At 41.4% G+C, this 26,595-nt stretch overlaps 2 protein-coding genes across 2 annotated transcripts; one reads left to right on the forward strand and one right to left on the reverse strand.

Annotated features, from left to right (window-relative positions):
- Positions 1 to 600: 600 nt before the first annotated feature.
- Positions 601 to 5,150, reverse strand: OOSP3 (oocyte secreted protein family member 3). Its single transcript, XM_045854759.1, has 5 exons — positions 5,081 to 5,150; positions 3,463 to 3,738; positions 2,982 to 3,075; positions 1,160 to 1,319; positions 601 to 681 (listed from the first exon to the last, which is right to left on the reverse strand). The coding sequence occupies exons 1-5, from the start codon at positions 5,148 to 5,150 to the stop codon at positions 601 to 603; spliced, it is 681 nt and encodes a 226-aa protein (XP_045710715.1).
- A 4,859-nt stretch (positions 5,151 to 10,009) lies between these two features.
- On the forward strand, positions 10,010 to 22,549 carry TCN1 (transcobalamin 1). The gene is made up of 9 exons (XM_045855290.1): positions 10,010 to 10,161; positions 13,019 to 13,204; positions 14,070 to 14,207; positions 15,071 to 15,226; positions 16,445 to 16,635; positions 19,295 to 19,478; positions 20,490 to 20,673; positions 22,032 to 22,150; positions 22,322 to 22,549. The coding sequence occupies exons 1-9, from the start codon at positions 10,083 to 10,085 to the stop codon at positions 22,381 to 22,383; spliced, it is 1,299 nt and encodes a 432-aa protein (XP_045711246.1). The 5' UTR covers positions 10,010 to 10,082; the 3' UTR covers positions 22,384 to 22,549.
- Positions 22,550 to 26,595: the final 4,046 nt, after the last annotated feature.

Raw genomic sequence — 26,595 nt, forward strand, 5'->3', positions numbered from 1 at the left:
TTAAAAGGTTTTATTTTATTTTATTTTTTAGAGAGATAGGAATGGAGGGAGAAACAGAGGGAGAGAAATATCAATGTGTGACCCCCACTGGGGACCTGTCCCACAACCCAGGCATGTGTCCTGCCTGGGAATCGAACCAGCAACCCTTTGATTTGCAGCCCTCAATCAATCCACTGAACTACACCAACCAGAGCCCTCATAAGTGATTTATTGAACAGCTACTTACAGCAGGGTGGGTGACAATGACCTTCCACACCAACCTCACAGGATGGGCCTGATGTGAGTTCAGCACTCAGACATCAAGAAGTATAGCCACAAAGACACAGCATGTTTTATTTGTAAAATCAACTCCACATAAAAATTATATATAGATACCCACCTGTCATAAGAGAATATACAAGGGCTACATTGCCACTTTGCTAAAACTCACACTTCTTAAAATAGAAGAAATATTAGGCACTATCACAACACATCTGGAAGTTATTCTAGATGGCATCCCAGGAGGTGGCATAGATAAGTCCCTAAATCTACAGTGATTGGTTTAAAAACTAGATTTAAGAATTCTATAAATCACACTTATCAAGATTGCTACAGAATAACCTAAAACACAGACACATTGGCATTCTCATAGGCTAAAGAATGAGGCCTTTTAAGTAGAAGTGAGTGATGAGGTGGCTTCACCTGCAGAAGAAAAAGACAGGTAGTTAATGAACAGCTACAATGTTGCTACCAGCAAATTTGGTACAGAAAACCCAACTGACTACTCTTTGACCAATGAATATTGAGCACCTACTATGTGTCAGCTGTTAGATGGGAAGGTGGAGGAGATCGAGTCACATGGCAACTTTTATCCCAGTACACAAGCACTATTTAAAGTGAATGGTTTGATCATCAACCCAGATTACATTTAAACCAGGTGGAGATTTAGCTCATTTGACTCAATAACTGCAGTGAGAGAAGATTTATCAATAAGACCACAACATATGTGGACACTTACAGAAGGGGCACTTTTTTCAAACATGATTATAATTAATGTGGGACTTATCACCTAGCTAGACACTATCTAAACTAAAATTTTAAAAAAACTAATAAGCAGAGACTTGAGCTTTGTCCTTCCTTCTATCAACCACATTGTTGCTGCCTGTTCTAAGGATCTTACCCAGGGGTCTTGGAAGTATGGAATCCAAGGCAATCCGAACAAGCAAGTATTAGGTAAGTTCGAGAAAAGACCAGATTTGGCAGGGGGAAGGTCATTGTTGGACTCTGTAAGTCTGTTGTCAGTGGTGCTTGGAGTGGTATCTAAAAAGGATGAGCCAAAAGTTTTAAAGAAAAGAAAATTTGCCTATCAGGTTAAATGTTAAAATAAGCCACTAAGTCTCATTTTAACCTGGCTGATTGCTGCCTACCCTACTTAAACAGTAGTGGCTTTGCCGCCAACCCTCCCCCCACCACCACCACCCTGTCCCCTAATTGATTTTTTTAGTAATAACACAATTAAGAGTTTCCCCTCCAAATGGGTAAATGGTCATGGAAAAAAAATACGGTTAAAATTTTAAGAAAAGAAAAGAGTTCCCCACTCCCCCTGCCAACACCCTATTCCCCAATCAAGAATGTTAGGTCTGATACCTTTATGCAGAAGTTCCCAAAGACAACCCTCCCAAGCATAGAGCAGGAGTCATAGAGTTTTTAGATTTACCATTAGAAGTAGAACATAATCAACAAAACAAACAAGCGAGCAAAATAGAACCAGAGACATGGAAATGAAGACAGAACTGACAGTGCCCAGAGGGGTTGGAGGAGAAAGATGTTCGGGCAAAGAAGGGGAAAGGTCAAGGAACATGTATAAGGACACATGGACCAAGACATGGTCGGAGGGAGTGAGCATTGAATGTGGGTGGTGGGGGTGGGGTAGGGTCGGGGAGAGTGATGGTGGAAAAATGGGAACAACCATAAATGAACAATTAAAAAAATAAACAAATAAATAGCAACAACAAGAATACATACTAGAACACTGAAAGTTTATATCCTCAAGGTATAAAAAAAGTTTAGTAAATTTTCCCAAAAGCCATAGGGTCATAGTATCCACATTAAACAAGCACCCTAATTTCTTTTTTTAAAAAAAGAACACTAGTTTTTCAATCCAATAATGCCCATTCGAGTGTACAGGTTTATGTAAGTTACCACAATTAGAAACATTAGGTCTTATATAGAAGAAAGAGTTATCCACCTTAGGTCAGGATTAATTTTTTTAAATGTTTGACCATGAAGAGTAGAAACTGAATGCTTTTGTCACCATTCCTATCTTCCCAAGCATCTCCTGATCCTCAGAGGGGCAACTGTGCGACAAGGAGTGTTTAGGCCCTCACTTGCCATCTCCTAACTACATGACCTTCAGCATTTCAACCTCTGAGCTCTATTAGCCCACTGTACTGTCCCAGTAGGATCCCCACAAGCAGAATCTGACCAGAAGATTTAAATACAGGTGATTTATTCTAGAAGTGCCCCCAGTAAGGCAATGGGGAAGCAAGAGAGGAAAATGAAGATAAGAAAAGTGTGCTATTTCAGGCAAAGTCCTTGCCTCAGCCAAAACTGCAAGAGAGCTCCAAAGTCAAATGCTGCCTCACGCTTCGTCCTTGAATCAGGCAATAGAGTCAGCTTTCTTACAAATTCCACTCAATCATAGAGGCGGGGAGAATTTCATCAACTCCCAAGGCCCAGTTGAGGTTATTAAAGGCCCCACTGCCCAGAAGCAAGGTGAGAGGCACACAGAAATGGAGAGGATGACCCAAATGGGCCTGGGCAGAGCATGTGCAATGACAAATGACACAGAGAAGTATTTCGTTGGACAAAGGAATTGTTCAAACCAGCGTCAGTCCAGGACTCCAGCCCAGCTGAGCTTCATTTTCCAAATGTTTGACTTTTAACAAGCACTGCTTAGAAAGCGAACTGTGAACCAATTGGTCCATTAAACTCACCTGGAAACAAAGCACATTAAGGGAATTCTTCCAGTGACTCCTTTGTGAATGATGGTATAGTGGAGAGCTAAATAAAAAAAATCACTCCATAAGAGCAAACCTAATGGGGCAAAAAGACCTTTTTAATACCACCTCACGCGGGGGTTTTAATGAAATCTGGACAGGGAACAGATCACATCAAGATGTAAGGTCTTTATACTAAAGTCTCTTCAGGGAGCATCAAGAAAACACCAAGTCAGGCTCTACCAGGGGTGTCGAACCCATGGTCCCTAGGCCACATGCAGCCCAGGATGGCTATGAATGCAGCCCAACACAAAATCATAAATTTACTTAAAGTTTTTTACTTGAAAAATCAGTGTATTCTTCCCTGATGCATCATGAGCTCTTCAAGACCAAATCCTGGGTCCCCATTGGTCTTTATCCTAAAAGCACCAAATTCAAGTGTCATAAAAATGAGCAGGCTCTTCATCTTTGGCCTTGACTGTACCTATCTTGCACTGACTGTAAGCATAGCACCATTGCAAGCTAAGGTCAGGCTGACATTCAGGGGTTAGGTTATTATTTGAAATGGCCACAACTCTTACCTCTTTCTGAATGCCACACTCAGTGACCAGGTACTTAAACTCATATCCCTTCTTAGGGATTATGTTGGTTACAGGACAGCCAATTCCCAGAGACATTGTGTCAGAATGCAAAAAGTGGTCTTGACCAAGTAGAGTCAGTTCAACCACAGCCCAGAACATAGAAGTACATCCTACAGACACTGTTGAAAGAACACCCCCAAAAAAGATTCAGATAAAAATTTTAGTTCTGGAGGACACTCAAGAGAAAATCTGTGCGTAGTCTCTTAATAAACTAATAAGTAACCCCTGGAACACCTCTGAGAGATGCAATGCGATCATTCAGATGAAGTTGTAACCGCTGTGAGTGAAAAATTAACATCAGATCAGGCTCACGCAGGTCTATCTGGGGACAACCTTCATTTCCTCCTCCCAGCACCATTTCCTTAAAAACTACAGAGTTAAGCTAAACATGTGATGCTGTCTCTGCTTCACTTGTGGTGTGGGACTGCTCCCAGAGAGGGGGAGCCTTGAGCTGGTGTGTCGGCCTTGGGTCTACAGGATGAGGCCAGTATAAATGATCAGTGGGAAGCTTCTGGCCCTCGTCTATAGCAGCCACACACCTTTTGTAGGTGAAGGAACAAAGGAAACCATATGTTTGAGCAACTGCTGGTCTTCCTATGAAATGAAGATCTGTACCTGTTATGTCTCCTGCTCTGTATCCTTCTCTAAAGCAAAATGAAGAGTATCTTAGCTTAAAGCCTGCTCATGCCTGGTGACTGTCAAATCGACTCATTAGCCACAGCTGTGGTGCCTCATTTACTCTCTTACCAGGGATAAATTCTAAGTTTTCAAATAGAGATGCAGAGATTTGTTCTACAGATAAGCTATCTAACACTGTATTTTCATGATTGAGAAGTATTAGAAATGACAAAATTAACATTAAGTTTACTTTGTATGTAGTACTTCTATCCAGTGACATTTTTAGTAAAGAAGAAATAAATAAGTTACATGAGAACAGATCACTGTAAATTAAGCCACAAGTAGAACACATAGGGTAAGTGGGTTACAAATAAGAGATATTAAAAGATAACTTTATGATGTGGGAAAAATAAGAAGTGAGAAGAGGAAAAATGGAGAGCTCTGTTTCCACAACCTGACTTAGAGCTAACACTCAACTGCTTAGGAGAGGGCAGGGGTGACCAGAAGTGGGGGGCTGGATTGGGAGCAGATCACTGTGGCATAATGGAAGAGCAGCCTGAAACTTAAAGTTGGGAAATCTCTTTCCCCAGGTGGGATGATGGGAGGGAAAGCCACACAATGGGAAATATGTATATCTAGGAGGAAGAATATAACCATCTCTTTCCCAAACATAAGATAAACTAGATAAATCACTTGCTTTGGAGTATGGGGGCAGGGCATGGAAAAGGGGAAAGGAGAAAGCAGTTAGAAAAATAGGATGGTGAGTCGTTGCTCCTGAAAGTAGCAAATAGTGACAGCCAGCAGCCTCAAAGAAATCACACCTTCAAACAACAAAACAGGTACCTGACTCTTGCTCAGAAAAAGCCAAAATCATGCACAAAAATAAGCATTGTAACTCCACAAAATCCTTCATGGTTTTGGTCATCAGCTTGAGAAACTCGGGAAATTGGAAGCACCTGACCTGCTCTGGGTAATTTTGTAGCCAATGCCACACCCAGCTGACTGCATTTCCAAATTACTTTTTGCTGATTGCTTTTATTTTTTAGGGATGTGTATTGGGTTTTTCCTGATTCAAATTGCTTAATGTCTGAAAAATATGGAGAGTACATAGAACACAATTAAACACTCTTTATAAAAGTGGCCATTTTAAAAAATATTTCCAGAAAGTCTTCCTTCTCCCTCCTGAATCTGGACACCTCAGGACCACTCCAGTACCAAAATCAGGGCTGCATATGCAATGCCACTGGCAAATCTTTGAGACCTGTGACTCCTCCACGCCCTCTGAAGTTCCTGCCGAAACAAAATGTTCAGGAGGGTCAATGCCTGTTTATAAAGTGTCAGGGAGTGACATTCAGGGAGATATTTTGAGACTGGTTTTTAAACACAATCACTGTCCAAATCACCTGCTGGGCATGTGGAAACATGGGTTGCTAGGCTGTGTCCTGGAGGTTTTTATTCAGGGATGGTGTGGAGCCTGAGAATGTGAATTTCTGAAAGTTCCCAGGGGATGCTGATGCCCCCAGTGCCAGGACCACATTGTGAGAACCACTGACTCAGATACTCTCCCTGCAGAGAGCACCCAACATTATCTGGAGTGTTATTTAAAAACACAGATGTGTTAGCCCCACTCAAGTCCAGGGGCACCTGCTGTAGCTGGAAGCTTTAGAGTGCACGTGAATCACTGCAGTTTCTTGTCAAAAATGTCAGTTCCCACAGTTTAATATAGAGGAACAGGGCCCAGGAATAGGCATTTTTACCAACTGCCCCAGGTGAACTGTGGTGGCTCACATTTCAAGAAACCTTGAACAGAGGTCCTGGGGACTTTTCATGAGAGAAGGAGTGAGACAGGCCTCCAACTCCAGTTGTTTTCATTTCACTCTCATCTGTTTTATAGTAGAGCCTTATTTTAAAAAACCCACCAATATTAGAAATCCTCTGTGTCCTTTGACATGTAAGATCATAATTTTAAATAAGACATCAGATGTGCCTAGACTACTCTATAAATGTCATCTTCAATGAATCAACCGCCACGGGCCATGGAATCACGGCCACGGCTGTGGGTTGGGGGAGCGCAGTGGAGTGGAGACAGATGATGGCACTCGCCACATGGAAATGTTCCAGAAGGGCATTCCGAGGAATAAACAAGTGAATCCAAATCTTACTTCACTTCATGTACTCTCTTGGTATTTCCAACATCGACCTGACAGAAACACTGTAAAACATTTGTGCTAGCAGTCATGGTCATTTGAGGCTCTGGAGTGACCTAAAAGAACAGAGAGACCAGTCCAAGTAGCATGACATTGGGGCAAATTCCAGAATCAACAGTCTGAACAAAGCCTTTCAATAAGGGGGGAAAAATAGCCTTCACTCAAGGTAGCATTTCACTCCTTCCTCCCAGTTTTAGCCTCTTCTAGACAGCCATATATGATAACGGGGGGGAAAAAAGATGGGATAAATCAGTTGCCACCATGCCATTTTTTGTCACCCTCTGACATGGAAAGAAAGGGTCTCTGCTCAGCAATCCATGCTTTTGAGGGCCTCACTCTGGCTTTCTCCATCGTGCCTTTGCTTGGGGAAAAAGGTATATTGGACCAAGAGGTAAAGCCCCCAGAATTCCCTGCCCAAACAGCCCTGAGCTCACCCTCAAGGCCTACACAAGACCCTCCCCTGGGTCTGCCCTCCCAAGTTGTGTACTCTGCACCCAGTGAGGAGCCAAGGGGCAGTTGCCTCCTAGAAATGTGAACAGAGCTTGGACGCATCATCTGTAGTGCCCACACACATGCACATGGGTGGGAGGGCCCTTACAGCACAGGCCAGAGTGGGGTTGGGAAGGAGGGAGACACTGGGCCATGGGCTGTGGGATGGGGAGCGCAGTGGAGTGGAGACAGATGATGGCACTCACCACATGGAAATGTTCCAGAAGGGCATTCTGAGCCTCTGAGAATTCTGAATTAAAATCTGTCTTTCTATCTCATAATGAACATTGGCTTGTCAAAACAGAAGGGCAGGGCAGATCTTGCTTAAGAGTTTCTTCAACTCATTTATAACTTTTACATAGAGATATGATATACGTGCCTCCACTTATACCCTTGTTCCAGCCCCCATACATGCAACGCAGGAGTAGACCTGAGGCCATTTGTGCTCAGCTCATAGTAACTTGTTTTGGGCCACAACTCCTGATCACCCTAAGAGCCCTGAGGACCCTGTCTTGCTCTCCTGATAAGCCTGGAGAAACTTGGGTTTTACTAGACATTTTGGTGCTTGGCTCATTTCTCCATAGTCACCCTCAGTAAGTCAAGCAAACAACCAGAATCACATAAATATTACATATCAGCACAAAGAGGCAAAAGAAAAGGAGTGTACATTATCTCAAAGTGGATCTGCTTAATTAGATAAGGAAGTGCTGAGTAGAGGACTCTAACATATTTAATAGTTGGGTGACCTTGACTCTAAACCCCAGATGCTTCCATCCTGAGTTCTCTCTCAGTCCTGATGGAAGTTACCTCAATAGCTTACTTTTCTAGTTTGCTCTTGTATAAACTTATAATATTTACTCCAATAAGATTATCTACTAATATGTGTCATTAATTAATCATCTGGCTCTGGATCTGAGGAGTTTCCTTCCAGCAAACATTTGGCAACCTCTTATCTAGCAAGCATTTTGTGTGGTACCATAGGAAATACAAGAGCAAACAAGAAAGACTTACCCTTACCTTTGAGGAACTCATGGTCTGGCAGGAAGACACACATTAAGCAAACACAGTTAAGATATAATTCTGCAAATAACTGATTGCACTTCTCAGAAGTGCCAGGACAGTAGATCACAGGAGGGCATAACCAGGTCTGGGGGTGCAGAGAGAGCATCCCTGAATAAGTGGTTTACTCTGAAGGAGGAGTGGGCTTTTTGAGGAGACAGGAAGCAGCACCACCTGAACGCAAGCATTCAAGTTAAGAAAATCACTTGTGCAAGTGAGCCTTGAGGCAGGAAGGAACTTGGCACAATAGAAGAGCACAATCTGATGGTCAGAAGATAGTGAAATAAATGCTGAAGAGACAGGCAAGGGTCAGAAGGTTTTTGGAGATCACATTTAAAATATGGAGTTTTATTCAAAGTGCAATGGACACCTCCAAGGTCTTAACCCAGAAGCAAATAATCTGAATCTTGGTTTGGAAGGTCACTGTGGGTGTGAGACCATATTCAGAGTCCCCAGACATTGCCCCCAGAGTTGCAGGCATATTTTCAATTCCATGAGGATCTGAATAATTAAAAAAAAATTACCAGGGCAATGAAATATCTCTTCTGCAAGAAAAACTCAAAACTGACATTTTCCTAGAGTCAAAGTCTTAGGGTAGTCTGTGTCTAACTCTATTCCTTGTGAATTCCTTTCCTTTCGAAGTGGTGTATTCATTAATCAAGTTTGGGAAATGCTGCTCCAGGAGTTAGATGGAAAGAGGCCAAGAGGAGGGGGCAAGTGGCTAAAACAAAAATGTGGAAGTAAAGAAATTATGGTAATTTAGACCAGAGTAATGACGGCGAAGGCAGAGGAACAGACTGGCTCCAGAAGGTAGAATGTTTGACACTGGAGACGGATTAGCTCAGTGGCTGAGGGAGTCAGGTATCAGGTTTGACCATCAGATTTCTAGTTGATACAAATCAGTTGTTGGTTATTGAGACAATACGAATTAAAAATTACCTACTGCCTGTCATATACTAGGTGCTATTCCAGTGCCCTTATGGTAATTCATAAAATTCTCACAAAACCTTAGGAATGAAGAACTATTATTATCTACATTTTATTGGTAAGGAAACAGACTCACAGAGGTTAAAGACTTATATAAGGCTGTTTCTGCATCTCTAGCCAGGACCACGGTCAGTGAACCAGCCTAGTCAGGATACAACAGGGGAAATGCCAGGCCAGGAAGAGGAATTCGAGTTAGCTAATTCTGCACTTGACCTTGTGTATATACAAGCTTTTCTCTGTTGGTGTGCCTTCTTAATACAGCCCTCCTCAGCAGCTCCACTGGGGTTTCACAACTTCATACCTAGAACACGAAATTTCCACAGAACTTTTGTCCATGGGTGGCTATATCACATATTGTCTCTGTGGGGGGCATTGGGGGTTGGGGGTGTGAGCAAGGGACCTCCTATTCCATCATCTTGCTGACCCAGAGCAAATATTTTAAAACTAACCTGATAGTATTCGCTAAAAGTTCTTGGAAGAACTGAGAGACAACGTTTCTCACATGTAGCATGTGGCATCTTGCCTGGCACAGCCAAAATCCATATTCATCATGTATTTTTATGGTTATCCTTCTTGCCTGGAAATTCTCAGGGCATCTGTCTTAGGAGAAAATCATCGGATGAAAACCACTCTGCCTCCCATGTGCCAGGCTCCCCTATACTGCCTGCTCTGATTTTAGGCTTAGAACTTCTGCTTTCACACTTAAGTGTTGTAAGCCCTTGCCACATCAAATCTAATGTCCCAGGACACATAAAAAAATAACAACAGTGGGATGGAAAAGAGAGAAACATTACTGAAAATGGTCATTCACCTAATTTATTCTCATTGGGATGAAGGCAAGCAACAAATGTGAACCCTGAAGGTTTGGTATAGGAAACAAATTATTTCCTCATTCTCCCTGACTGTACCTTTCCAGATTTCTTCCCGGTTTGTCATATTACTTGGAAAAATATACTTGACCACACCTACCTGAATTGCTCAATATTTGCTTGAGTAAAAGACTCTGCGGCAAACTGAAGCAAGAGCTCTCATTATCTTCTGTCCGTCACCCAATAAATAGCCAGGCTAGTCCTCCCTCGCCTTCCCAATACACTGCTGGAGAGATGAGACAGTCACACCAGCTGCCCCTAGTGGGGCTCCTATTGTTTTCTCTTATTCCAAGCCAACTATGCACCATCTGTGGTGAGTATCCTTTGATCTAATATTACTCTAGTGTGATAGACTCCTGACAGATACTGATAGGAAACTTTGTAGAGAGTTACCTCAGCAAAGACCTTATTTCAGTTCTATATGTGGATGGACTCTATGAGTAACATAAAGGGTGGCCAGAGAGGGTAAGGAAAGTTCTACAATGTATATTATTATAAGCAGGATCATAGATTCCGTATTAACTTACCTAACTGTTCTTTCTATGCTCAGGTCCTCTCTACCACAGTGACACTACCAAGTAACTGCCTATTTTTGTTCGTTTTCAATGGTAGAAAACTCATGACCCCAGAAAAGTCTCAAGACCATGGAAAGTTATCTTTTGATTTTGAGATACAATCTATGTTCCAAAATTCAATCCATGGGGTTTGGGTTAACCGTTTGTGACTACACAGAAAAAAAAACAATATTAATAATCCATTTCAAATAATAAAGACTGTTCTCTGGTCATCATTGAGTTTAGCTGTCCCAAGCTACACATCCTCCTCCTTTCAGCTTTTCCTACAGGACATGGGTACAAGACCCATTATCTCTCCTTTGGGTGTAGACTCCACCAATTATGTGGTTTTGTTAAAAAGTAGTAGAAGAAGAAAGAAAAACTGGGTTCAGGTCTAGTCTGATCCCTTAGTAGCTGAATGATCCAATGTTACTGATTGTTTAACTTCAAACATAAACAGAGGATAATCAGAGAAGGGGGTTGAAGCAGATTTCTCGAAGTCTAGTGTAGCTCTCAGATGTATGATTTCTGCATGTAAGTCTTTACCTTGGAATTGAGCTTCAAATCAGCCGAAAGATGACTATATGGTCCCATCTGTGGCTTCATCTTCCTGGTACTCTGTAGCCCACAAGAAGAGATCAACACCACAACAGAAAGACTTGTGTTCATATAAGCTAAAGCACAGACTAGGCCAATGCTCATGTTATTTCCCAGCCCGTCATTTCTTTGTTGTATCCCAAGAATAGGGATTCTCTCTAGAGGTTTTGAAGTTCAATTATTTTTTTTTATTTTATTTATTTATTTTTAGAGAGGGAAGGGAGGGAGAAAGAGAGAGAGAGAAACATCAATGTGCGGTTGCTGGGGGTCATGGCCTACAACCCAGGCATGTACCCTGACTGGGAATTGAACCTGCGACACTTTGGTTCACAGCCCGCACTCAATCCACTGAGCTATGCCAGCCAGGACTTGAAGTTCAATTCTTTATACAAAATAATTAACTTTGCCTTTAGTGATCAAGAAAGCTGATTTGACTTGTTGACCAGGAACTAAAAAGTCTGTTTCAGAGCCAGAAAATCTTCTGAACTGGATGCTTCCACAAAATGTCAGAGGTGACCCAACAATTGTCCAATTGTACTTGTGGCAAAACATGACCTTCCGAGCTCCTACCCTATGCAACAGCGTGGATGGAGCTGGAAAACATTATGCTAAGCGAAACAAGCCAGGCAGTGAAAGACAAATACCACATGATCTCACCTTTAACAGGAACCTAAATAACAAAACAAAGAAACAAGCAAAATGTAACCAAAGACACTGAAATAGAGGACAGGCTGATGGTGACCGGAGGGGAGAGAAGAGGGAATTTAAGGGGACAGTGGGAAGGGTTCACAGGAACAAACTTAAAGGACACATGGTCATAGACTAAGGGGAGGGTGGTAATGGGAGGGAAGGGGGAGCGGGTGGGAGGGGGAACTGGATTGGGAGTAAAAAGGAGAAAACTGTATATGAACAATGATTAATAAAAAAAAAAAAAACATGACCTTCCTACAATCACTCAATTCAGATCCTCCTGATCTCCATTTTAAAATGAGGAAAGATGGGCAAGGGAAGTCACATACCCTGGATTCTCTAAGTATAGGGATAGAAGGTCCAGCTAAGCTAAAAGCAATAATTTGTACAGTATTTTATAATTTATTAAGTGATTTTCTGTCCAATATCTATGAAGCAGGCATTAATATACACTATTTTTAAGTGCAGAAACTGAAACTTAGGGAAGTTGTGTAACTTACCCACAGTTGTAAGTTAAGGAGCACAGAATCCAGCCAAAGTCTGGCTGGACCAGGGCTCATGTTCTTCTCATTATCCCTCTAATCCATGATAATCTGGAGATGGGTAGGATTTTCTTGGAATTATAAACAAAGCATATTTAGAAATGTTCTGAGTGGTAACTAACTCTTCTTATTCCCCTCCAGTTGTTGGGGGACTCCGGATTCTCTTATTCTTTCTACCATATGTGATTCCCACCATCCTTCCCCCTGGGATTTGGGCAGGTTGTTGTCTAAGACTGGAGAGTTTCCCAAAGCATGCATACTGCTAAATAATGGCCTTGATGCTTGGTCAGTTAGGTTGTCAGACAATTCCATTTTGGGGCCAATCTCCAATATAACATAGAATGTTTGCCTTCTCTCCCTCACTATTAACCAAGTTGAGTTAGCAGAAGATGAAAAAGAAAAGAACAGAATCCAGAAATTAGAAAGGGCTATAGACTGGGAGTCAGCAGGTATGTGTTCCAGTCTCCATTAGGCCTCTGATTACTGAATTTTCTTTAAGGACTCCCTCTGTAGCCCTCATATTCAAAATTAGGAAGTGATATTAGATCTCCGAGGCAGGGTTGATATCCTGTCAGTATCCAGTGGCAAGGAGGAACCAGGGGTTAACATATTGGAATACTTCCATGCTAGTTGGTAAAGGAGTAGCAGGGGCTCCAGCAACACAGCCAATGACCACTGAGTTCATCTGTGTCTGCGCCATATCTGTTACTAAATCTTTTAACATTACACCTGTTTCTAACCTTAATATTTTCTGTGTATATCTTATTTTCTCCCTCCCCTGTCACAGAGGTAAGCCAAGAAAACTACTCCTGTCTAACCATATTACCTCTATTAAATACAATGATCAATTCAAAATATCCCAGAGGAATCCAAGCTGCCAATGTCCTGTTGTCCCTCAGACTTGTTGGGATCCAGGACCAAAGCTTAGAACAACAGCTGATCCAAGAAGTCAAAGAAAGTGAGGAAAAGAAGGGTGAGTACATATATTCTCTGGAAAGTTTATGGTAACAGTTGCTTATCTATGGAGATTATCCCCAGTGAACCCTAAAAATTATGTCTAAAGTATCCCTTCTACATCTATCCTAGCTGTGTGAAACTTGAGGTTGCCAAAAGGTGCTTCAAAATACAAATCCTCTGTCAATTACTCTAGAGCCACTTACTTCTTTGGGTCCTAAAAACCATTTTTCTTCAAGAAGTCACAAGGAAAAGCAAAAGGAAGTTATAGAGTCTTACCCATTGATATTGCTGTATAGGACAGCTGAGTTCACAACCAGACAGGGATGTGAACCACAACTAAGAAAGTGGACACTAGGGAGGCGACCAGAGAGCAACAGAGATGTGGCCTGGGTTTGAGTCCAGGCTCTATCTACTTTGTGCCTTTCATGTCTATATGGAGCCTCAGCTTTCTGTTTAATATCAGAAGGAAATGAAGCTACCCCTTCCTACCCCTTATTGCAAGAATTATGAAAAGCCTGGGAGTTTTGATACTCTATAAGGCAGAATGTAAAAGTCAGTTATTACTATCCTGAGAAGATGACACCCACAGAGAAAGAATATCCCAAGATTTCCATTATTTCTCTATTTTTCTTCTTTATTATTCTTATAAGAATTGCATGATTCCAAAAAGCTCCCATATTTCATGGGGAAAACCTAAGATTTAGCTTACATTTTTATAGTACAGCTAGAAAAGGCTCTGCTTGGGGGAATAAAGATGGGAAATATTAATATAGAGTGGAATGAAAGGAAGAGGTGAGATGTGAAATAAGCCACAAGGAAGAGAGGAGACCAAAAATACCAAAAGTATATACCTTGTTAAAACTGAATACTTTTCTTTTCAGGGTTAGATTTAACCTCAGGACAGCTTGCCTTGGTTATACTGGCTTTGGGACCATGTCAGAACTCTAATGAAACCATTACATATGTTCACCTAGTCAGCCAACTAGAAAAGAAGTTCCAAGAAGAAATTAAAAATATGGGTGAGAATCAAGTGTTCAGAGATCCCAGACAACCTTGTCTTCTCCACTGATTCAAAAATGTATGAAGTTTCTTTCCACCCTTCCTTCTCTTCATTTCATTCATCCCGCTCTATTTTTGTAGATTGTCTTCCCTTCTCCCATGTTTTTACACACATTTTGAATTGTCTTTTAAAATATGTTCAACTGAGCATTGACCGTACATCAAGGACTACCTTATATATGATGGTGTACACACACATACACACACAACATAGTTCTCTAGTCCTCGACAAGCTTGACTTTTAGACAAATAATGAATCACACCAGAAATAGCTGAGCAATACAAGGCACAATGTCATCGGTACCAAAGTATACAATACCAGTATGGAAAATAAAGATGGCCAAATTACTTCATCACTGGGAACAATAGGTTGACCATGATGACTGCCAGTAAGGTGCATTGTTTTCATTTCAACTCCTACCCAATATTCTATAATTCATTAAGTCCCTCCAATCCCACCCTTCTTTGCAATGGCCTCAACTTCTACTTATAGCTTTAACACATTAGCATTGAGAGTGCAAAAGTCTTGGGGGTGGGAAATCTGTGTGTTAGTCCTAGCTCTGTCACCACCTGAATATCAGGATAGTATTTTCATCTCTTCAGTGCTAGGTCTCCTCAGTGATAAAATGCAAGGACTTGAATTTGGTGGCTCTTTAGAATCTTGACATTTCTCAAGTTTGCTGATTCTATGTGTGATTGTCCTTTCTATTACTCACTTCTCCTTAAGTGTAAAGAAATGGGAACAAAGTAAGTAGGAATAGACTGCAAATGTATTACCCAGAACCACTTCCATGAATAAAGCTCTTTCTTTTCTCTCTGCCAGTGACTCACAATGGCAATCCACTGACTAACTACTATCAACTCAGCCTGGACGTTCTGGCCTTGTGTCTGTTCAATGGAAAATACTCAATCACCGAAGTTAATAAATACTTCACTCCTGAAAATAAAAACTTTTATTTTGGTAGTCAATTCTCAGTAGGTGAGTCATTAAACCCAATTTCCTTGACAGAGACGACACAGCTACCAGTAGGTCTTCCCTTAGAGTTTTTCTAGCAGTAAGTACTTAGGTTTTTTTCTATCTCTTCTACCACAGTCTCCTTAGAAGGGAATTTTCTGTTTGAGATGAATGGAAATGAGGGGGAGGGGGGGGCAATGGAAATTGTTAAGTCTCTTTCTAGATTTCTAGCATAGTAGAAAAATCTAGATCCTATCCCAGCTCTTCTTTGAGTTATAGAATTAATAGATGTGAACTTTTGACTTCAATTTTCCCATCTTTAAAATGAGGATAGACCATGAGATCTTCATATAAGACACTTTAGGAAGTATAAGTGTTAGAGAAAGGGAATACAGTGGAGTTTATATACCATAACACTAGCCCCTTTTTCCAATTTATTGGAACCATTTGGATGTATGAGTTTACTTGAACAACACAACCTCTCAAGGTGACAAGGCCTAATATTTTGATCAATGAAGTGTGTACTCACAATGGAGGAGGACCAGAAATTTTCCTCTGGGTCAGCTTACCCAACGAAAAAAAAAAAGGTCCCTTCTAGGAAACTAGCGTTAGTATTCAGTCCCTATGGATCCAGATACACAAGCTCAAAGAAAATCATGCAGTATCTAGTAATCATTCAGTATCCATTCTGGACAGTAAGAAGAATATGAGATTTATCACACTCCTTTTCCTATGAAAGAATGAACCAAGTAACAAGCCAGAAGAAATATTTTATTCTCCCTTCTTCCAATCTCTTGCCTCATCCTCCCCCTTAAGGAAGTCTATTGGAAATCAATTCTCTTAAGTGTTATTTTCTAATCAGTGTAATGGAAACTTTGGAAAATTACAAAGACATATTTCGTTTGGTGTATCATCCTTCATTCTCTCAATCCCTTTGCCAATATGGCAGAAAGATTTTTTAAAATGAAAAGAAAAACCCAAGATCTAAAAGTGGAAGACTGTTCATATGTATGCACCTATAAATTCATATGTGTTTCTATGACCAAGGTGCAAGTTAGTGAGTACAAGGTACTGGTTACTCAACATAAGGAAGAAATCCTAAAATATTTGAGTGATTAGTATTGAAGGAAAACTTGCTATATCTTGAAATCCTTCTCCCCCCCCCCATACCAGGAAACCCATCAGTGCAGGGCACACTGGCATGGTTGGTCACCCTCTCACCAATGTTTGGTTTCCTGACAGACACTGGAGCAATGGCTGTCCTGGCCCTGACCTGTGTGAAGAGGAGCATAATAAATGGGCAGATCAAAGCAAATGAAATGGATTTAAAGCATATCAATAATTATACAGAGTCACTGGTAAAAAAGATTTTGCATGAGAAAAAAGAAAATGGTCTCATTGGAAACGTATTTAGTACAGGAGAAGCTATACAGGTAAGTCACAGGCTAACACAGGAGACAGAGAGGGGAGTCATGGAGTACAGCACTATCTCCATCCTTTCTTATTGACCTCCTAAGATCGTATTATCCATTCTGTTTCCTATACAAACCTTGATTTAACTCACATCTCCCTCCCTGCCTGAAATGTATTCTCCTTACCTTCACTCTTTACCTTTTCATAGCCAATGCTTTGATGAAGCCTTTTTTGACAACTTCTTCAAGAAATTCTAGAGTCTACTACAATGACAGTCTGTCTTGTACTATCATATGCAATTTCACACTTTACCATATACCATTGTTTTGAGTTTTCATCTTACTTCCCAAATTAGATTATTGTTGTACAAGTTGCAGTGCAGGAACAGTGGCTGGTATTCAGTGATATTAACTCATTAATGCACAAAACAACCCAGTGAGGAAAGAATCACTACCTTCATTTCCTAGAATAAGAGCATGAATCACAGAGTATCAGTATCTTGCAGTTGGGGATGAAACCTAAAGAGTTGGTTTCAGAGTTCATGGTCAGCACCTACACTGTCCTGTAAACCTTCCTTGAAGTCTTAGACTTTATTCCTGCACTGATTTACTCAACTCTAAGAAGAGATCAAGGAAGGCTTACAGAGAAAAATTTTCACTGAGTATTTATGATGAATAAAGTTTTGCTATGCCGACTCAAGGTGAGAGGACCTTCAAAGAGACAGAGGATGGCAGGACAAAGACCAAAGGCACCAAGGAACATTACACATTTTAGGGAGATCAAGGTGTTCGGCATGGTCAGCATAGGGTCCTTGGGAAAGATCACAACATGAGGCTGGTGTTGCAGGTAGGGGTCCAATCATAAAGTTGTTTGTGTTGTTACTATTCATGCCATCTGCCTTGCTAAGTTTGAATTTAGTATAAAACAGTGGCTTCTCATTCAGGTTGCACATTTTGAATCACCTGGAGGAGCTTTTAGAAAACACTCATGTTCAGCCCCCACGCCATCCAGTTAATAAAAGAACATGTATAAAGGACACATGGACAAAGCTAAAGGGGGTAGGTTCAAGGGTGGGAGGTGGGGATGAGTGGATGTGGTGGGTGGGGAAATGGAGACAACTATACTTAATCAACAAAAAAAATTATAATCATAAAAATAAAATATTTACTTACAAAAAAGGAAATTTAGGAGTGGATCATGGGCCTTAGTCTTGTTTTATTTTTTTATTGTTGTTCAGCTACAGTTGTCCCCACCCCCCCACCCCATTGCTCTCCCCTGCCCTGTTCAACCCCCACTCCCAAAGACAATTCCCACCCCATTGTCCTTGTCCACGGGTCCTTTGTACATGTTCCTTGACTTTACCTTCCTATCATCCTCCTTTCCCCCTCCCCTCTGGCCATTGTCAGTTTGCTCTTTATTTCCATGTCTGAGGTTCTATTTTGCTCATTTGTTTGTTTTGTTGATTAGGTTCCACTTACAGGTGAGATCACATGGTGTTTGCCCTTCACCGCTGGCTCATTTCACTTAGCATAATACTCTCCAGTTCCACCTGTGCTGTCAGGAAGAGTAGGAGCTCCTTCTTGCTTTCAGCCACTTGGTCTTATTTAAAAGCCCTACAGGTGATATTAATTCCCAGAAGGATCAAGAGCTTTCTGCCTGCAAGACAGTTTTTTAGAGGAGATGTAGTATGCTCAGTTTTGTCTCTTTTAATGTCCCACTAATGCTTGTTGACTTGGTTAACTTGAAGAATCTTCAAGAAAAAATAGAAAGCAGAGACTGCTCTCCCCTCAGAAACTACAGAGCAACATCTTCAAGTCCAAACCATTTTACTCTTTGTCTTTCTCACTCGAATACCCTCCTGACTTTCCCTAACCCATAATTCTGCCCCTTCAGTCCTGTTTACATCTGCTGGCCAGATAGTTTCTGATCGAGAACCTATGAGACTTCCCACTGTCAAGCAAATAATGTCAGACACCTCACCCTGAAATTCAAGGGTCTACCGATCGTCCCCCACCCCCCTATCTAGACTATTCTTCTACAATGTCCCTGATCGCTCCCTATACTATACACTAGTCCTCCCAGAACAGGAGAAATTCCTTGGGGGTTTTGCTAAAATGCAGATACTCTCATCACAGCCAGCCCAGGCCCTGGCCACTGCTACTCTAGCACCTTCCATAATGCTGTTCCCTCTGGGTACCGGGCTCCCCTCCTCATGTCACCTACTGAAATGCCACCATATCATCAGGCCTACCTCAAGTACTTCCTTCCCCACCAAGACTTGCCTTGGCCCCACTAAATGTTTAGAGCTCTTCCTCTTTCTAAAGACTGTGCCACTAAATGCTTCTCTTAGAGCATTCATCCCAGGGGCTCCTTTACAACAGTTTTTCTCTTAATGATATTTATTGAGTGCCTCCTATATAACAGGTGTTGTTCCAGTGCTGGGGGCACAAGAGTGAATATGGTAGAGAAAGTCTCACTGGTGCTATTATAGTTTGTATAATTAAGCAATTCCCCACCTCCCCACTCAAAATAGTTTATAAGTTGCCTGAAGTCAAAGTCAGGAAATGTCTTAGCTGGATAAGGTACCTCCTTTGTAGTCAATGTCAAATGATTATTACTGAATTAGATGTAAGCTTTCCCCTTTGTCTTAAGTAATTCTCTCTCCCTCTCTCTCATTAGGCTCTCTCTGTCTCAGCAAACTATTACAACCAAACTGAATGGAATTGTCAACAAACTCTGCGTATGGTACTCGAAGAAATTTCTCAGGGATCATTCCATAGGCCAATTGCTGCAGCCCAGATCTTACCTGCCCTATTTGGAAAGACCTATTTGGATGCTAACAATAGCTTTTCTTGTGGTTCAGGTATAACACTAAAGAGCAAACTGTTTTTGTCTTTCAGCATAACACCCAAAGCTCATGAGATTTAGGTGTCCTCAGGGGCCAAAAGTGACCAAATAAAGCACCACAGTTCCCATATAGAACTCAGTCCTTGATATGTCATCAGAGATTGAAAGCCCCTGAGAATTTGTTCTTAATAGGTTCTTGGTTTAAACACCGATAAATAAGATAGACTTGATGAAATGATGTCTATCTCCAAAGGCATTTTTCTGATTGCTGGATACAGAGAGATGTTCTAAGCATCTTCCCATCCTAAACAAAGCATGACATCTCTGACTTTTCATTATGCACAGTAAGTGATCCCTCGGGTACATAAGACATCCATGTGGAAAGAATATGGCAGTATTGTAAGAAATTGCAGCATGAATCATTAATTCAAACTGGTTTTACAATAAGATAAAGAGACTTACTCCATTATATTCATTCTTGGTTCAGCCACTGATGGGGTTAGATAACTTGAACAAAATGTTTAACCTCTAAGGTTCAATTTTCTAATATAAGAAATGCAAATAATAATAGTATCTAACATAGGTTTTTGTAAGGACTAAATAAAACAGTTCATGTAAAATGACTGGTACAGTACCTGGCACAATATTTTTTTCCATAAATGTTAAGAAATAAAAAGGCAAAAAAAAAAACCCATGAAAAACAAAGAAGCATTCTTGTATGCTGTAGCAAAAAAAAAAAAAAAAACAGGAGCCTCCACAAGAAATGGGAGAGGAGGGCAACTGAGTTGTTTAAACAGCTGGGAGTCAAGCTGAACACAAGCCTTTGAAGCTGGTGAGCATCTGGTTTTAATTTCTGCTTTAGTCACGTGAAAGATCTGCCCCTTGATGGTGCCACTTGCTCCTGTGGCAAATCCCCTTCTGCATAAAGGATAGGAGTTCATGGACAGAGGTTGGATAGGTTGCAAACTCTAACATCACTTTTATTATTCCAAATAATAATTCCTCCCTGCTTTCCTGTCTCTGCCAGGTAGCTTTAACATCTCCATTCAGGAGCCTGTACCTGTGGAACCTAATAGCTCATCCTCGTGGATCTCAGTCAATTACACTGTGAAAATCAATGAAACGTATTTCACCAATGTCACTGTGAAAAATGGCTCTGTCTTTCTGGATGTGATGAAGAGAGCTCAGCAAATCAATGAGACTGTATTTCGGTATGTCTGTACATAACTTAAGGTTAAGAAATTTGGTGTGACTTTAAAAGACTCAGTAAAAAATACATCTGCTCATGAACACGAAGTACATTTAAAACACATCTTAATCAGCACCTTTGATGACCATCCACATCTCATGTCAGGGGTTTAAAAAAAAGAAGTGAGACCTTTCATCTTCTAGCACATAGTAGGCAATAAATTCATGGTAACCTAATGGACAAGTCAGTCCCAGGGACCTCTCTTCTGCCTGTAAAACTCCTTTAATAACTAGAACTTCTTAAGGCAGAACATTTTGTGACTAGAACATTGCAAAAAGGATAGCAGTTCATGGACTCCTATTAACTATTTCTGAGTCACTGACCTTTTTGCATAAGATGCTCATTCCAGAAAAATGAACATACACACAAAACATTTAAATCAGAGGTTTCACAAATGCCTGGAAGCCTCTCCATGCTCACCCCCCTTTTCAAGAGATTTCATGGACCCCTGGATAATAGTTCCCTGGTTTGAGAGGTCAAATATTAAAATTAAGATCTTGACTTTTTCTCTGAAAACTATGGTTTGCTTGGTTTCTTAAAGTAATTGACAATTGTTTATTGTGTTTAATAACATGATTTAAGATGCTACAGAGAAAATCATATATATGAATATATATATGAATATATATGTATGAATATATATATGAATATATATATGAATATACATATTCATATATATGCCTATATATATATATAAGGCTTCATTTAAGTGTTCCAAGGAAGATAGAGAAATGTGACTAAAGAATGTGGAACATATATTGACCATGCCACTTTTTAGTAAACAAATGTGACATATTAAATTATTCTTCCCTGTTTCTCTTTCTTAAGAGAAAACCTACTAACTTAGTACTTCTGTTGCCCCTCGGGCATCAGGTATCTACTATGATGGGAGGGAGGGGCAGGAACCAAGGGCATCATGCCCAAATTCAGCATGGATGGTGGACTGCCTGCATCAGAATCACCTGGAGTGTTTATGAAACAGGTGATCCAGGTTTATGAGCAGATTCCTGGTCCCAGCTCAGACCTACAGAATCAAAGTATCTGCAGATAGAGCCAGGAAATCTGCATTGCGGAAATTACATTTTCAAGTAATTCTTAGGTACATTAAAGTTTGCAGGAACAAGTATAAATGACACATGGACAAAAACAAGCAGGGGTAGAAACGGGAGGGAGGTGGGGAGGGCTGGGGGGGTGGTCTGGGATGGGAGTAAAGGGCAGAAAACTGTTCTTGAACAACAATTAAAATAAGAAAAAGATTTTAAAGTTTGCAAATGCCTTTTAAAATTATAAGTTCCTGTAACCCATTCACTGTCCTCACAGTTTCACTTATGTGGAGAGCTCATGGGGCCCCTACATCACCTCTGTTCAGGGCTTAGAGGCCAACAATAACGACAGAACCTACTGGGAACTTCTGAGTGAAGGCAAACCACTGAGCCAAGGTAAGGGAGAGGAAGCCAAAAGCCCCAAAGAATGAAAATGCCCAGAGTGTTCAGATGTGAGGGCGTGAGCTTCTGTGAGAAATGTGCTGAGGAATTAGGAGAATGATATCCATTATTTAGTGCTTTGGTGGTCAACTCAATTAACCCACTTCTCCTTCTTCTTCTTTTCAGGAGTTGGTAGTTATGTTGTTCATAATGGAGAAAATTTGGAGGTTCGTTGGAGCACATACTAATAAACTCAAACCTTCCTCAGCCAGATCTAATTCTTTTTCAGTGGGATTCCATGTGGAAATTGTCCTCATGCCCTCCTTTTCATTGATCCCAATCATGGAAGGAGCATCTATAACCTCCCCTTCTCTCTTTGCATGTTCAATAAATATCAGCAACTACAAAAAAAGAGCACGTTCCAATCATTTCATCTTAAAGGGGGATTATTCTTAGAGGGAAGACCACTTCAGAAAGAAGTGAAGTGAAAGAGATTGGACTGTGTCTAATAAGCTGAGTCCTATTCAAGGTTCCTCTGGTAACTCTCTGAGTGACCTTGGGCAACTGGGGAAAATGGAAAAAAGGTTTACTGTTGCAACCACAAGCAATGAGATCAAGTAGACACCTTGCAGGAGAATGAGCTCTCGCAGACCCAGATGCAAGAGAGGAACTGAGTGGACATATGGACCTCATACAGATAGTGAGTGGGAGAAGAAAATGTTGCTCTGCTCAGAGGGGAAAATGTGAGGTTTATACATATAAAGTCAATCCAAAGAGTTTGAGAAAAAATATCATGCCCTCCTCCAGCTGTCTCCTGTCTCCCTTGGGTCCCATTTGTTCTTTTTTCCACATTTATTTTCCTTTTTCTACCCAATAAAAATCACACTGATATTCATATCATCAGAAGAAACCTGCAGACAAAATCACCTCTGACTTTCATCTCAGCAGAATTTACATTTTTCAAAAAGGTTAAATCCTATTTAAGCAGCATCAGCTAGGTTATACTTTTTATTGAGGATCTGAGCTACCTGCACATACAGTCAGGAACAGGAAATGCCTTTATGATGCCCAAGAACAGAAGGTGCTTCAGATAAAGTATCAAGTCACCATGGAAGCAACCACCAAAAGGAAAAGGCCTTGCAGAGAAATTAGTTAAATTGTTTTAGCCCTGGCTGATGTGGCTCATTGGATTGAGTGCTGGCTTTTGAACCCAAGGGTTGCTGGTTTGATTCCCAGTCAGGGCTCATGCCTGGGTTGCAGGCCAGGTCCCCAGTTGGGGGCATGTGAGAGGCAACCGCACATTGATGTTTCTCTCCCTCTTTCTTCCTCCCTTCCCTTCTCACCAAAAATAAATACAATCTTTTTAAAATTATTTCAGCAATGTCTCCCTCATTCTTCCAGTGTTTTTTTCACAACAATCTTTGCTTCCTCCTCTCCACCAGCAACCTTGCATCATAGTTGGGGTTTGAGCCCTCTTCCCACACACTTGCTTTCTGGCAATTATCATCTACCCTCAGGTTCAACTCTGCCCAGGCTTCCAGTAAATTGGGTGAGACAGATGTCCTCATAACTAGACAGCAATGGATTCTGTCCTCTTGGGTCTGTGTCATATCTTGAAAGCTAAATTGGAGACAGGGGAAAGGCATGTTCTCCCTTCTGGGCCTCCATGGTACTGTGATTACACTGGGCCCACTCAGATAATCCAAGATAATCCAAGATAATCTTCCCATCCTGAAGTCAGTTTATTTGCAAACTCAATTCCGTGGGCAACCTTAATTCCCTTTACCGTGTAACCTGACACATTCACCAGTGCTAGGGATTAGGACGTGGACATTATGAGGGCTGTTATTCTGCCAACTGTTCTTTCACGTGGTGTACAAGGCCCTCCAGCCACCAGGCAGACCCAAACTGTCTTTCCTGTCTCATCCCCCACCATATACCATGTATCAGTTATATATTGCTGCATAACAAGTTACTCTAAAACTTAATAGTTTAAGATAACAACATTTATTATCTCACAGTTTCTGTGGGTCAGAAATCCAGGAGATGGCTTAACTGGGCCCTCTGGTTTGGGGTCTGTCACGAGGCTACAGTCAAGATGTTGGCTGGTGCTGCCTCCATCTCAAAGTTCAACTGGGGAAGGTTCTGCTTTCAAGCTCATTCACACAGTCACTGGCAGGAGTCCTCCCTCCCTGGCTGTTGGCTGGAGGCTGCTCAGTGTCTGACACATGGGCTTCTCCACAAGCCAGCTCCCAACATGGCAGCCGGCTTTTATCAAAGCAAATAAACAAGAAAAGTCAGAGAGAGACTATAAGTGAGAGGGAAGTTGGCCTTTAGTAACCTCATCCCATCACTCTTGCTGTATTATATTCATTAGAAGTGAAGCCAGCCCACGCTCTGGAGGAGATTATGCCAGGGCATGTACTAGGAGGTGGGAACATGGGGCCCTGTTAGAAGCTTTCTAGCTCACCCCAACATGTAGCCTATGTTCTCCCCTTGCAACACCACTAACATTCCCCAAGAAAGAAAAATAGGCTTTATAACCCATGTCTTATATCTGTTGATCAGTTCACTCATTCAGGAACTCTTCAAGTAGTACCTACTGTGAGCTAGGTAGTATCTCAAGTGCCAGGGACAGAGCAGTGCACACAATAGACAAAGTCTCATGGAGTGGATGTTCTAGTGGGAAGGAGACAGACAATAAATGACTGCACACACACACAGTATGACGGAGGGTGAGAAGTGATACAGATAAGGCCCATAGTGGGGACCAGTAGGGGTGAGCCTGTCTTATATATGATGGTCTGGGAAGAGCTGTCTAAAAGCTGACCTTTGTGCAGAGACACAAAAGAAGTGAGGGAGACACCGTGAGAATATTTGGAAAAGGAGTGTCCTGGGAAGAGTGGACAGCAAGGCAAAGGTGACTGAATAAGAAGTTCTCACAACCTCAGCAATGTGCATCTATACAAAGGAATACCGCTCAGCCACAAGAGAAGATGAAATACTGCCATTTGCAACAACATGGATGGATGCTGAGAGAAATAAGACAGAGAAAGTCAAGAACCAGGTGATTTCACTCATACGTGAAATATAAAACTGAATATAAACAAATGAACAAACAAGAAAAACAAACAAACAAAAACTCACAGACAACAGTATGGTGGTTACCAGAGGGGAAGGGGTTATGGGGGATGGTAGTGAAGGGTAAAGGAGGTCAAATATATGGTGATAGAAGGAGATTTGATTTTGGGTGGTGGGTACACAATGCAATATATGGATGATGTATCATAGAATTGTACACTTGAAACCTATATAATCTTATAAATCAATGTCACCCCAATTAATTTAAAAATTTAAAGTTCTATGTGGCTAGAGCAGAGTGAGCAAGGGACAAAGTGGATAGAGGTGAGGTACAAAGGGAACCAGACGCCAGATAGTACAGGGCTGCATACATCATTGGAAGAACTCTACTTTTATTCTAAGATGGGAGCCACTGGAGAAAGTCACCCTAAAAGGAGCTGCTTAAAATCCAGTGGTTAGAAAACATCAGTCCCCTCCTCATGATCTTAAGACATTATTTCCAGGTCTCTGTTATACACACACACACTCACACAGGGGTGGGCATAAGCAGGCTTATAGTTGTTCATACAGAACAAGACATGCAGGTTGTGATTGTTACAGTAGCTTCATTAACTCAAAGGAACGTCACAGTGGTACAGTGCCCTTAGGTACAGTCTCCTAAGTGCTCAAATTGCCGGCCTTCATTATTTATATATTGTGTTCTATTTGCTGTACCTGAGCACACTTTGGCAGAGTTTTTTACCCACTTTTGCCCACACCTGTATATACTTCACACTTCATACAGCTCATTGATCCCATATTTTCTGATTACTTACTTTAAAAGATAACATCGGAAGCCCCAGTATTTGAAACTACTTTCATCCCTAGATAAGGAAAGAGACGTCAAACAAGATTTCTGGGGAACTGGTCCATTGCTTTGCCTAAAGTCAAACAACTTCAAAGAGCCTAGGCTGGAACCCAGGTCATGTCAACCTCACTGATTACATAAAGCCGGACCTCACCTGGCAGATCCTCACCTGAGAGCCTGAAAGGACATGTGGAAAAGCACATACCTCAAACCCTAGAGTGAGGTGGGGCCTTAGGTATCCCCCAAACCTCAGGGAAGCTGTAGTTGGTAGGCAGAGTTGTCTGACAGGGTGGAAGCAGAGCCTGGGAGGAAGTCTTGTTTATACTCAGCATTAGCCAAACCTCTCAGTGTAAAGACCCAGGATTCTGGTAAAGGGCACTTTGTCATCATGGCCTTCACTGCATGTGCAGCCCCGGTTTCTCATATGACTGTGCTATCTGGAAGTCACCTTCAGATACCCTGGAGGGTCTATATAGGCAGTAGACTTAGTAGACGTAGATAAGCAAATGGAAATGAGTTCTATCAGGGAGAG

This window comes from Phyllostomus hastatus, unplaced genomic scaffold (assembly GCF_019186645.2).
Source record: "Phyllostomus hastatus isolate PE091 unplaced genomic scaffold, TTU_PhHast_1.1 phas_scaffold_11, whole genome shotgun sequence".
Classification (NCBI taxonomy): Eukaryota; Metazoa; Chordata; class Mammalia; order Chiroptera; family Phyllostomidae; genus Phyllostomus; species Phyllostomus hastatus.

Excerpts from the sequence above, each read along its gene's own strand:
- OOSP3 (XM_045854759.1), bottom strand. The coding sequence starts at position 5,150 with ATGAAGGATTTTGTGGAGTTACAATGCTTATTTTTGTGCATGATTTTG. Across the intron at positions 3,739-5,080 it reads TTTTTCTGAGCAAGAGTCAG|TGTCTGTAGGATGTACTTCT; the intron begins GTACCTGTTTTG and ends TTCTTTCAACAG. Across the intron at positions 3,076-3,462 it reads TTACAGTCAGTGCAAGATAG|GTTTGCTCTTATGGAGTGAT; the intron begins GTACAGTCAAGG and ends TTGCCCCATTAG.
- TCN1 (XM_045855290.1), top strand. The coding sequence starts at position 10,083 with ATGAGACAGTCACACCAGCTGCCCCTAGTGGGGCTCCTATTGTTTTCT. Across the intron at positions 16,636-19,294 it reads GTACAGGAGAAGCTATACAG|GCTCTCTCTGTCTCAGCAAA; the intron begins GTAAGTCACAGG and ends CTCTCTCATTAG. Across the intron at positions 22,151-22,321 it reads AGGCAAACCACTGAGCCAAG|GAGTTGGTAGTTATGTTGTT; the intron begins GTAAGGGAGAGG and ends TCTTCTTTTCAG.